This window comes from Gavialis gangeticus, unplaced genomic scaffold, assembly GCF_001723915.1.
Source record: "Gavialis gangeticus isolate Ggan-Ray unplaced genomic scaffold, GavGan_comp1, whole genome shotgun sequence".
Taxonomy (NCBI): Eukaryota; Metazoa; Chordata; order Crocodylia; family Gavialidae; genus Gavialis; species Gavialis gangeticus.
Window position 1 is genome coordinate 34,207,009 of NW_017728997.1, and position 12,075 is coordinate 34,219,083.

At 44.1% G+C, this 12,075-nt stretch overlaps 2 protein-coding genes across 2 annotated transcripts in view; one reads left to right on the forward strand and one right to left on the reverse strand.

Moving 5' to 3' along the window:
* The window catches only part of FBXW12 (F-box and WD repeat domain containing 12), a 50,721-nt gene extending 44,552 nt beyond the window's left edge, over nucleotides 1-6,169 (reverse strand). The window contains exon 1 of the mRNA XM_019505059.1: nucleotides 6,109-6,169. The gene's annotated coding sequence lies outside the window, so the exon portion shown is untranslated. The remainder of the gene's footprint in view (nucleotides 1-6,108) is intronic.
* WNT7A (Wnt family member 7A) overlaps nucleotides 1-12,075 on the forward strand; it is a 103,073-nt gene that overhangs the window by 14,217 nt on the left and 76,781 nt on the right. The window contains exon 2 of the mRNA XM_019504615.1: nucleotides 5,672-5,786. Within this exon, the coding sequence (XP_019360160.1) occupies nucleotides 5,672-5,786 (115 nt within the window). The remainder of the gene's footprint in view (nucleotides 1-5,671; nucleotides 5,787-12,075) is intronic.

Below are 12,075 nucleotides of genomic sequence, written 5' to 3' on the forward strand. Positions count from 1 at the left end.
GGGGGGGGGGGGGCGAAGTGCCCCATCAACATCCACAGAGCCACTTCATTGTTCTTAAAATTGTGCTTTCCAGCGTTGTCTATAACAAACTAGTAATGGTTAAAAGGTAGAGGGCTGAGGCCACCAGCCATCATGCTGACCAGCATCATATCACTCTTTCTTTCACTCCTTATTTGTTTCCATTTCTTGCCCCTCTTTTACCAAGGTTGTAAACTGAGGGCAGACGCTATTTCTGTGTTGGTACACAGTGTCATACAATGTGGTTCTGGTACATGACTGGCTCAAAATTCCTACAAAAATACACATAGTTAATTAAAATATGAAGTTGCAGTCTGGGAAACAAAGATCTGCAGAAGATGAAGTGTTATAGTTAAGTACTGATAACATATATGCTTTTGTGGGCCTTCTGCTAAATCTTTCCTGTTCTATTTCTTTATAGTAGAGGAATACAATGTCTTTAGTGTCCCTTACTGTAAGGGCTGGGTTACTGCTTCTTACATGGACAGAGAATGCGTGCCCGAGAGACTGCAGAAAAGCTGAGACAAATAAGCCATCGATATGGTTAAACAAACCAAAACAAAAACAAAAACAAAAAAACCAACAGCCAAAATGATTTAAAATTTTGGGCTTATGAACGGTGGGGGCATGGCAAACCTTGGTTTGCAAGTTTTTATTCGGCCCTATTTTTTCCAAGTCTTCCTTGGAAACTGGGACCCTTGAAACCAGTAATATGAGTCCTTGTGTTTTATGTAGTGATCCCTTCCTCCTCTTTAGCCAGATGCACTGCCACAGACATTGGTGGTAATGGGGGTGGTGGGGGCAGAAAACAGTCTGCTTAGGCCCTGGGGAAAGCTGCTACAACAGTGCCATCAGTAGCTTCAGTACCACCTGCCCTCCAGCTACTCAGTGTCCACTGCTGGTTGAGGAGTGGCAGGCATCTGACCCATGTTTTTCTTGTGCTGAAGCAGCTAAAAGCTGCAAGATGGAAAAACAGCATCTTAAGAGGTTTTCTTGTTTTGTTTTTTTAATTAAGAAGAGAGTTTCCCTACAGTGAAGTTAGCACTTGAGAAGGTTCCAGCACCAGCCAGGGAAGATGACTGTAGAAGAGGTCCAGCCTGACCAAAAGGAAATCTGGCCATAAAAAAAAGAAGTATGACAAGAATATGAAATTTCAATTTTTGAGGTGGGATATGAAATATTCTCATCTTAATTTCTATACCGTGCATAGGTGAGGAGGGAGTTATCAAAATGTGAGGGAAATAAAATATATTAACAGTGATTACTGAAAGATGGGCCTTTCCCAATTTAGAAAAAAAAAAAAGAAAACAAAAACTTAAATTATTTAAAATGTTCCGATCCATTCGTGGTAGTTGCTGTGCTAGTTTTGCTGTGTATAAATTGAACTGTTCTAGCTGTTACACATAGGCTAAGAACAGATGTTGAATTTATCGCAGGACAGGTTGTGCCCGTGTTTGTCCCAGAACAGAGAAGTCCCAGGATTGGAATGCATGCATATCACCTTTCCAAGCAGGGCATAGCAAGCAAGTGAATGTGTTGCTGCTCCTCTGCCACTGATTCAACAATGCCATCCTGGGACAATGGTTAAGACATGTCACAATGTCCTGAGACAAAACTGTTAGCGCTTCTTATCTTGTGAACCTTTTTTAGGGTTTGTACCAGGACAGGCACCAATGTCTGAACAAGAACCTCTCTTCTGGAACAAGCACAACGTTGGTTTGTAGCCATAGTTGTTCCCCACTTGCTCTCTCTGCAAGAGTTTCAACTACAGTGAAAATTCAGCGCTAACACCTTTTGTTTACTCTTCACTGCCCTTGGCCATAATGGTGGCTTACAGACATGGTAAACAAAAACAAAACAGCACTTTCAGCTTGGTGTGCTTTTGCACTGAGCACAGTACATGCCCAGAAGAAGAACTGCATTAGTTTGACCCAGCTTGCCCAGCATCTGTATAGCTTTCATGCTTCAGCTGGGCTTTTTGGTGCTTTTATCCAATAGCCGATTCAATCATCTATTAGAATCAGCTTTTATCTAATAGCCAATTCAATCAGCTATCAGATAAAAAGCACCAAAAAGTCCAGCTGAAGCCCATGAGCTATACCAAGGCTAGGTGAGCCAGGTCAAACTGACATGATTCCTCTTCTGGTAAAGTACTAGTTTTATTCCACCCCATACCTTTCTGGTAAAGCACTCTGCATGTACTGATATTGTTTGCCTCTATCTCCAGTCATACAAAGCATGTTAGAACTTGATCAGTTTTCTTCTATGTTATTAGACCTCCACAGTTTACAATTATATGGTTGATACCATTCATTTATTTACTTCACAATTATTATTTGGAAATTTATAACTGGAGGGCTGTAGCAATCATCCTGAAGATGTTAGTGGGCCCAACAGTAAACAGATGTGCATCAAGCATCTACACTAGTAACACTTCCACAAACACAAATTAGCTTTTGAGCTTAGTCAGGCATTTTCCAGAACACACATGTTTTGATAGATTAGCAGTGTTTATATAATTTTAAAGGAAATAATGCATGCAAGCTCTTCTGCCTTACATCACGAGATAAAAAAAACAACACATACCTCCGCATATATAAATAGGGAAAAATTTCTGGCCTCATGTGGTGGTAGGAAGTTATTTGTAGGACTGCAGAATCCTGTAGCCTTCAATGCAGTACAGTTGTTTTGGTTTACTGGACAAAGTTACTTGAGGCTAACACAGGTTGTTTGAACAAACTTGGTTGGAAAACAAATCCAGTACAGTACTGCATTACCCCTCCACCCACTCCCACATGCACCCCCATGGTTGAAGTGAAGACAATATATGAAACTATATTACAAACATTTTTCATTTGCCTAATGTCAGATTTATAAATGGAGAATTAAAAAACTGAAGTCTGGCTTTGCTTTAATAAGTCTTCTCTCTCCCTCTTCTCCAGTCACACTGGTTCATCCTCCTGCAAAAACTTGACCTCCCCATTGCTCCCAGAGAATGAATAGATCACTCCTATTTCCCTCGCCCCCCACCCCCTCCCAATCATCCTCTTTTCCCCAACCCCTCTACACACCATCTGGTTTGCCATCACCACATGCACGGGGGGCTTCGTGTAACAGAAAGCTCATGTTGCTCCTGTGACAAATGGCATTACATACAGTTCTCCGTCACCCTTCTCCCCAAGCAGTTGCCCCAGTGAACTCTGGGGAGTTGTTGGGTAAACTCTGACTGTTCACACATTTTACCAAAATATGACAAACCTCTTGTAGGTACCACAGTGGGTGCTGTGCATGGCTGAACTTGTTGACAGCAGAAGGGCAACTGTTTTCAACATCTGCTGAATGGCGTCGTGGAAACCATGTTTGATGTCAATTTCTGGAGTGCAGCCATGGCTGCATTTGGATGATTTCCACCCCATACCCATATTTCTTTTCTCTTCAAAACACACACCTTGCTGCCTCATGCAAGTACATTGTTTACTCCCCAAAGCACAATACATGATCCTCTGAACAGCTCTGCATCTGCAACCTTCTTGCATTATGCACAGGATCTGTTTCAGATTTGCTGGATCAGGTCCATTGTACTTAAAATCTTTGTCTGGCAATAAATAGTCTGCTCTGGCAGTTCATCTCTTCACCTCCATGTCCATTTATAAACATAAAGGAAGTGTCAGAGTTAAACAAAAAAACAAAAAAGACAAAAATAGTAAGCATTTAAGTGCATACTGTGGTGACCTCTGAAGACATACATATTTTTTAAAATGAATATCATACATGCTTCTATTTACAGTGGGTAGCTTGCCATAGAGATGGAACAAAAAAGGTTGTCAAAGAAGCCAAGCTGAAAGGTCAAAATGATGGCCCAGATAGGGATTATCCCTGCAAACATAATAGGCTGACAGTCATAATCAGAAAACAGAGTGAAGTGAAAAATAAGCTATTATAGAACTGGAGGGCTAAAAAAGAATGTGAGGGAGAAAAAGGAATCAGAATGAGAGGTTGGTGCACCCAGTCCAGGAGACAACAGGAGCTACAGGCAAGCAAGCTGTCATATTTAAGCTGGAAGCAGCTAAATGCTAGGTGCTATTCATATGGTTAGGCCTCTCTCTGTTATTTTAGACCTGGGTCTCTGAATGATGCATTCCTATAGTTAGTATTAAAGGATGCTGTTTGAGGAGGCTGTGTGGTACCTGTGTGTCAATCATTTGTAGTTACAAATTCCAGCGGGAGGAGGGGGAGAAATCAAATGAAGGGTTCAAAGCCCAGTTGGACCCTGTAACAGGGAACCAGAAGCTCCTGTGACTTTAGGAAGAACTCACTGCAGAGCAATAGGCTGCACAGGGGGGAAACCACAGAATCTCAGGAGCAGATCTCCAAGCAGCCCAGAAGGAATAACTGCAGAAAGAACTACTTGTGACAAGGAGGGTTGGGACTTCAGAGGCACATAAAACCAGTGTGAGAGACTGGGCAGTCAGTCTGCGCTTTGGGTGGCAGGGAGAAGATCTCCTGAACAGAGGAGTGCCTGGTTGGCATCTGAGCTGCCCTAGGGAATGCAAGTAAAGTGCTGATGGCTTGCAGGGAAATAGGACCCAGGGTAAGGGGAAGTTTGGTTGCGCAGCTAGTGAGCTGGGGTTTATATTCAGGCTCAGTGTAGGCATAGTTTGTGTTGTAGCTGGTGGGCTCACACCATTTACACTGGTGGACTGATGGCGACTACAAGAGGAGGAGGTCACATAGTGCTAGAGGAATACATAGCATTTTGTAAGAGCCTCTGTGAGAGGCTGGGCTCATAACGCAGGTAGGCAGTGACTAATAAGGCCAAAGCCAGGAGACAGAAGCAGCCTGAAGCGGGGAGGGCCAGGGGCCTGTAGCCTGAGAGGGTGGAAAAAGTAGTCTGAGACTGGGGCTGAAGCTCAGAAGCCAGGTCCAGGGTAGCGGGTTGAGGCAAAAAGGCATGACTAAAGAACCTGGGTGAAGGCTGGCAAGGCCCCAGTAAGGGTCTGAAGGCTGGAGGTGGCATAGCATTTTTCTTGGGGGCAAAGTGTCCTACCTAAGTGATGAATGACAACATGTGTGAGGCATAGGCATGGCTGTAGGGGAAGTCAGAGGCCACAGAATTAGGCCTTAAAGCAGTGAATGCATCTGAGTGTGGATGGGCCAGGAGGGTCCCACCTAGTGCCTGAGGGCAGGACAGTGATTAGCAGGGTTCAGGAGGAACCCACTGACTGATAGTGAACAAGGGCTTGCTTTGGGACCCAGAGGCAGCCTTCCTTCCCATGCACCAATATCTACATCAAGGCAGGGCAGGCAAGGGAAGAAGGAGGGTACCTTAAGAGCCAGAACAGGGCATGAGTTGCAGGGCCACCAGAGGGGATCACGGCCACCCCTTTGGCTCCATCCTGCCACAGGCTTGCTGAAGTAAAGTAATACTCAGAGGGCTGTAACCCAGATCTTATCAAAAGAAACTCCACCCCAGGAGAGCTAAAAACACGCCAAGCCTTAGGGGGTGCATGCAATTGAGACCTAGGGAAGTGACATTTGTGGTAACCCATACAGATGCTAATAACCAGAGTACAGTTTAAAAAAAAAAGTGTAATGAACTTAAGAGACCAAAGTTACCTTTTAAAAATCCCTTAAGGGATTTCTCTCTCCTAAGGTATATTAGAAGTAATAAAAAATCTCTGCTATAGCAAACCCACAGTTTATGAGCAACTAGGAAGACCTCTAGTAGCCAATAGAAGAGCTGTACTGATTGGGTTTGCACAGATCAGGTAAGTCTTCTTTTAGTTTTGGTTCTCAAGGACCCCAAATTCAGACAGAGATCTGCCTAAGACTCTGATTCATATAGGAAGCCTATGGCTTCACCAAGTTGTACTCAATTCCAGAGTACAAAATAAAGTCAGCAGAAATGCCACAAAACCAGGGTTAATGATAGGGAGAGTGACGTAGCTCAGACTTGAACACACCTTCCCAGAGACTTGGGGTTTAAACATGATGGGACAAACTTGGCAAGAATCTCCATTTGCATTCCTTCCAAACAGCTTCATAGCCAGCAAGCTTCAAAACACAGAAACCAAACAGGACAACTCTTACCTCTACCCAGACTTTTCCTCCTGGCTTCTGGTCAGCATAACTCCCTGCCTGTCTCTTCTCTGAGGAGTAACCCAACTCCTCCAAGGCATGGAGCCTATCAGTTACTAGGTTCAGCTGCACCTAATTAGCTCCCAGCTGCAAGTGCCTCCCTGAGCTAATTCTATATTCTGGCTTGGAATTAACCCCTGAAACCACAAGCCATTGCCTGGGCCTTCAGCTCTCTGGGGCACAACTCTGGGAGCTGGAAGAATTATTATAGGTTCACCTCCCAAAAGGCACAAAAATCCCATAGTCACTCTTCCAGCACTCTCAGATGTATATCTCAGTCTTGTTTCAGACACTGAATAGTCATATAATTCTTTAAAATCTGAATTGCTGTTCATATTATGACCAAAATCCAAATCAGACAATACTCATTCTGAGGTCTACACTGGTCTAGTCCTCAGCATCAGCCCTAATATCTGTGATATAAAAATCCAGACAGTGAAGAAGACTTTTGTCTTTCCTGATTTCTGACCTGCAGCAGCATCTTACATAATTTACTCATCCCAGAATGCACATCTACAGCCTGTTACTATTTGCTTTGCAGTCCCCTTATACATGCAGCTGAAAAAAATGACAAGATAGAAAGGGTTATTGGGGCTGTCAGCCTTGTGATGTATTATATCAGCAGGCAACAAGTAGAAGGCCTTGGAAATTACCAGGCTTTGTAATTTTATTTATTTATTGTTTTTAATTTTTTTTAAACAACCATTTAGTAGATAAGAGGCTCTTAATAGGGAAAGTGCTTTTGTATTAACCTCTCAAATTCTGCTACTGAAAGGACTCTCCAAGCTGACTATTACAGGAGATGTTTTGACAACAAAACAGTGCAGCTATCATTAGCCTGATAAAAGGGAGCCACAGTTGGGGTATTGATGGTATATGTATCTAGGATATAGTTACAAAATGGACTTTTAACCACATTCTCTCTCATGATCTCATGTGAGAGGCCATCTTTAAAAAATGTTTTTTGCATTTCTTCAGTAACTTTGGATCTTCATACTTATGAAAAATGAGACATTAATAATCCTGATGAGAGCCAAGCATTGTGCAAGCTTCCTTACTTAGCTTAGTCAACACATTTCAATCCTGAAAACAAAAGCAACAGTGAATCTATCTTAGCAGAGAGGCATTATAGCTGGCTGTGGTCTGTTTTTTCTGAAACATTCAGAAAAGAACTCTACTGAGGCTACCAGTCTCAGCTACCTTCTGACTAGACCTATATTTGAGTCTGTGTTTTCAGGGCTGACTCATTAGTGTATTATATCATTGCACTGCCTAACCCCCAAAAGCAACCCTGACAGAAATTAACAATAGAAATACCATTGTGGCAACAAGTGATGAATGGTTCCAGGGTGTAACTTAGGCCTAGTCTTTGTTCAAGAGAAAGCTGCTGCTGCTAAATAAAGAAATGGAAATGTATTTTCTGGGCAATATATGGAGAGAATTAATATATCATATATGGAATAAACTCGTCATCCCATTGTCCCAGATGTGATTTCTAAGACCTGTGAATGTCTTCTGTGTGAGAGACAGGATGATCTTGAGAGGGCTGCCAGTCAAACTCAAGAGTACCAATCCATGAATATCCATTGCCTCCATGACCTTGAACCAAACATGTAGTCTCTCTGGCCACATCCAGACAAGGGCAGATGTTTGGTTCCCTAGGGACAGCTAGCAGCAGGACACCTTGTGCCACTGCTAGTTGTCCCTGGGGAATGACTGTGCCACGTGCCCTTTGGTGTGCAGCAGGTTACCTCAGGTGGGGTAGGGGAGGCTGGGACCAGCAACTGTGCTGGCTCCAGCAGCCTTACCTGAGGTCCTGGGGGCCAGGGAAGCTGTAGTCGCTCCTGCAGCTTGGAGCCTGGCCAGCAGCCGGAGCATGGCTTCAACTGGCCAGGCTCCAGTTTTGGCTGGGCACACTGCCTCCATGTACACTGCCCCCCTATTTTTCTGCTTGGGTTTTCTTGACCCCTGGATCTTCAGGGGTCAAAATCCCTCCCCCCCGTGCTGCAAGTTAGCAGTGTGGGAAATGCCTGAATGCGCAGCGTGTGGAGCTGCAGATGGGTTTGTGGTGTCAGCTGCACTCGTCTGGATACGACCTATGAGTCTCAGTCTCTCATCAGCCGTATGGGCAGTACTTGCCTACCTCACTGTGAGCCCAGTTTATGGCTTGGTATAATCTTACAGAATATGGCCCTGTGGTATAGAGTCTATGGCAAGGAGAGACAATTTTAACCATCTAGTCTGATGATCTGCATACATGCAGTCTGCAGTATTCACCCCAGAAGCTGAATTAACATATGTCTTTTTCTAGAAAGACAGCTAATACAGAAGACTAGAACTTTGTTTCTAAAGTATTAAGCTAGCAGAACACAACCTTGCTAACTTGTCCCTGTAGAACAGAAGCGAGTATCCCTGATAACAACTTGCTGTGATTTGTATTTGTTGTCAGCACATCACAAAATTCACAGCACTAGTTTCAGTAAATAAAGCTATTGATTCTTGCCTTCTACTGTTGGACTCTGAGGCATGCTGGTTCTGCCTCTGGGAATTCAATCAGGGGCATACTGAAGTTAGAAAAATAATCAATATTCAGGTTTTTTTATCTGAAGAATATTTCCCCAGGGAATCATGGACCCTAGGGGTTTTTTTGCTGGCTACTTTTAAGGTATGCTTTAAGGCTCATGATTTAAAGTATGATATCAGGTATGATTTACTGTGGTAGGATTAACCTTGCTGATTCCCCCTGCTTTCCCCCCCACCCCCTCCCAGATTTCTTTCTTTGTTCTCACTTTTTTTTCACCCCCTTTTTGCCTGGTCCTTCCAGTAATTTCCCGGAAGTCCACAGGTTTAACAGAGAAGTTTCTGCTCTATTTGAGGGCTGCACGTTTTTATTGTAATGTGGTGCACTGATTTTTATTGCATGATCCTTAAATGCTATCTTAAATAAGTAGTCTAAAAAGGAACAGTATATAAAGGAAGATGGTGTACGTCTACACATTGTAAGACAAGTGAAAAGTGAAGATTAGGCTTTGAAGATTTTTAGAAGGGCCAGTGATTCATGGGGCAATTTGAGTCATGTGTTGTCTTTGACACCTCAGCAAACTAGATCAATAGCCCTCACACAATAGATAATATTTGGAATAACAGAATAAAAGCAAATCAGTCAACATCACAGTAAATTATTTGTTTTTACTGCTGTGGCGTTGAATCCTATGGGGACAAAAATGTGCTTAGTTTTAACACATGCAACCCTATCTTTTTGTACCTAACAGACAACCTAGATTCCTTTCAGGCTGTACATATCAGCTGGATGAAACAACTGATCTTGACTTTAGCATTAGGGGCAAAGAAGCAAACAATGAACTGAACTTAATGAACTCCTGAATTTTATTTTGTATATCATATTAGGCAAAAGCATGGAATGTGAATCATAAAAGATAATTTTAAATTGCTCCTGATTTTTCCAATGTTTCGAAACTCATTTTGGAGGTCAAATTGCTATGTAAGAACTAGGTACTGGATTTGGCTTGATATCCCTGGAAAATCCTGACACTGCCTTTATGCTCTTTGTAGCCACCTCTATCATTCAAGAGCAGTTGTATATTGCATCAGTAAAACACGGTACATTACAAAAGTACTCTGACTTGGCATCACTGATTTCTTTTCCAGTGGAAAACTGACCTACCAGGCAACAAACAACTGCTGCCACTTGGATGAGGGGCAGCTACATGCAAAAAAAAACTATACAGGGAGTGACTTCTAGAATGTATAGAGGCATAAGTAAGTGGAGTACCTCTCTGAAAGTTAATAGTGACTCTATTAATCATGAACGGCAGCAAGAGAGTAAAAGACAATTTTAAAAAGAAAAAAATTAAACAACTAAAAACAATTAAAAAGCCTTCGGATAACACAGAAGGAAGGGAAGGAATCACTTTCAGAACTGCAACTCCAGGCTTCCAGTTGATGTGTCAGAGTTTGGCATCTGTGATAGGGTTGGTAGTTCCACTGAGTGGCTAGGGTTATGTTTGTTCTCCAGCAAGGCCATGATCCATTACCAAGAGCTGCTCAAATCCCAGGTATCTCACTGTATTATTATTTACTGGTACTGCAGTTAATAGTAGGGGTAAGGAGACCAGGGTATGAGCCCTGGGTGCTTTGAGGGCACTGCCCTACTGTGGGATCAAATTCATCCTAGTCCCTTGCCAGTGGTGACAGCAATTGGTGGCACTTGGGCAGGGGGTGAGAGTTGGGGCTGGCTTGAGGCTTCGGTTGTGGGGAGCAGGAGCAGGAGCAGGAGTGTCCCACAGCTGGTGGGAGAGCTGCCAACTCATGGTGGTCACCTTCTCAGCCTCATACCTCTCTCCCAGCTGATCCATGTGCTAGGCTGATACATGGTGTTATATGCCTGTCCCAGCGTTACGTCTAGTGTCTGGGCTCACTGTGAGAATTGCCATGTTTTCCACATGTATCTGACTCAATGAGGGCATAAATTGAAATACTACTTTTCTACATCCCTTTGAAACCCTCCTTTCCTATAGATTTTTCTCCCAAGAGAACCTATCCTGCATTTTTATTGTATCTGCCATTAGCAGCTGCCTTGTGTACAGGACACATGTATATCTTAAAATATATAACCCCTAAGACTGTCAGAGCCTTGGGGGCAGGGACCATTGCCAAAATGTTTTAACCCATGTGCTCAGAGTTAAGCTTTTAATCTGAGACACCAGAAGTGGACTGATTTTTAGAAGTGCTGTGCCCCCATTGACACCAATGAAACTTCTAGAGGGCCACACCAAACACTAACTTTGGCTTCTGGTTTGGAACATTATGGCCCTTATCTTTATCTTTGTTCCTAACTTGCACAGGGCAGACTGAGCTGACAGCGCTTCAAAAGATCATTTAAAACACTACCAGAAGTTTCTAAAGGATCGGAATTCTGGATTTTTCAAGTTTTATTCAAAAGTAAGTCTAGTTCCCACGGGCTTTTACCCTTGATTCTTTCATCTCCCGGCGTTCAGGCCCTATTTGAAGGCTAGCTGCAGGGTATATTTACCGCCACTAGATGGTGCATTTACAAAGAAAACTAATTTGGTTCATCCCCAGACGTTATCAGAACAAACTTTTGGCTCATCTGCCCTTCAAATACACTCGCACTCTCTGTACAGTTTGCGCCTGCAAAGGTTTGTTTGGTTTTTTTCCACATTTTATTTTGTTTTGATCACAAAGTGCAATGATGGTCACCCACCTCGTGCACTCTGGCACAGGCGGCGTGAAAAGACGGCCAAAAGCGCATGCCATCGGGGAACAATTGCCAAACATGCCTAATAGAAAATGACGCTTCTGTTACGCCGGGAGCACGCGGAGAGGAAAACAACCCCCTCCCCCTCCAAATATCCAGTCGATGTGTTTACAGCGGGAGCTTTCTGCTTGCACCCGGCCTCCCCGGAAACGAGTCCGAGCAGCTCGCGGTGCTGAAACCGAGCGGTTCAGGACTGCGGATCCGCTCGCAGAGCCCGCCCGGTGCAGGTGTGTCAGGACTGAAGGGGGGTGCCGGGAGAGAGCCGCAGCCAGGCGCTGGCTGCACTGTCGCAGGGTCACTGGGTCAGTGGGATATTTACCCCCGGCTTCGCTCTGCCCGGCCGGGCAAGCTGGACCCGCTCTTTCAGGTCAGGTTTCCAGTCCAAATCAGGCAGCCCGTTTATTGGGTTTTTGTTTGGTTTTGTTTTCAGAAAAACACGCCGGGGAGAACAATTCCAGCACCACACCCCTGTTATCGCGGAGGTAACCTCCCTGGCCGATGTATTTGAAGTGGATAATAACGAGTCACCACATCCGTCTCGGCTCCGCGCGCGGCCGCGCACAGCCCTCACCCCCGCGCTCCCTGCGCGCCGCGGGGCAGCGCCACCGCCACCGCCACGG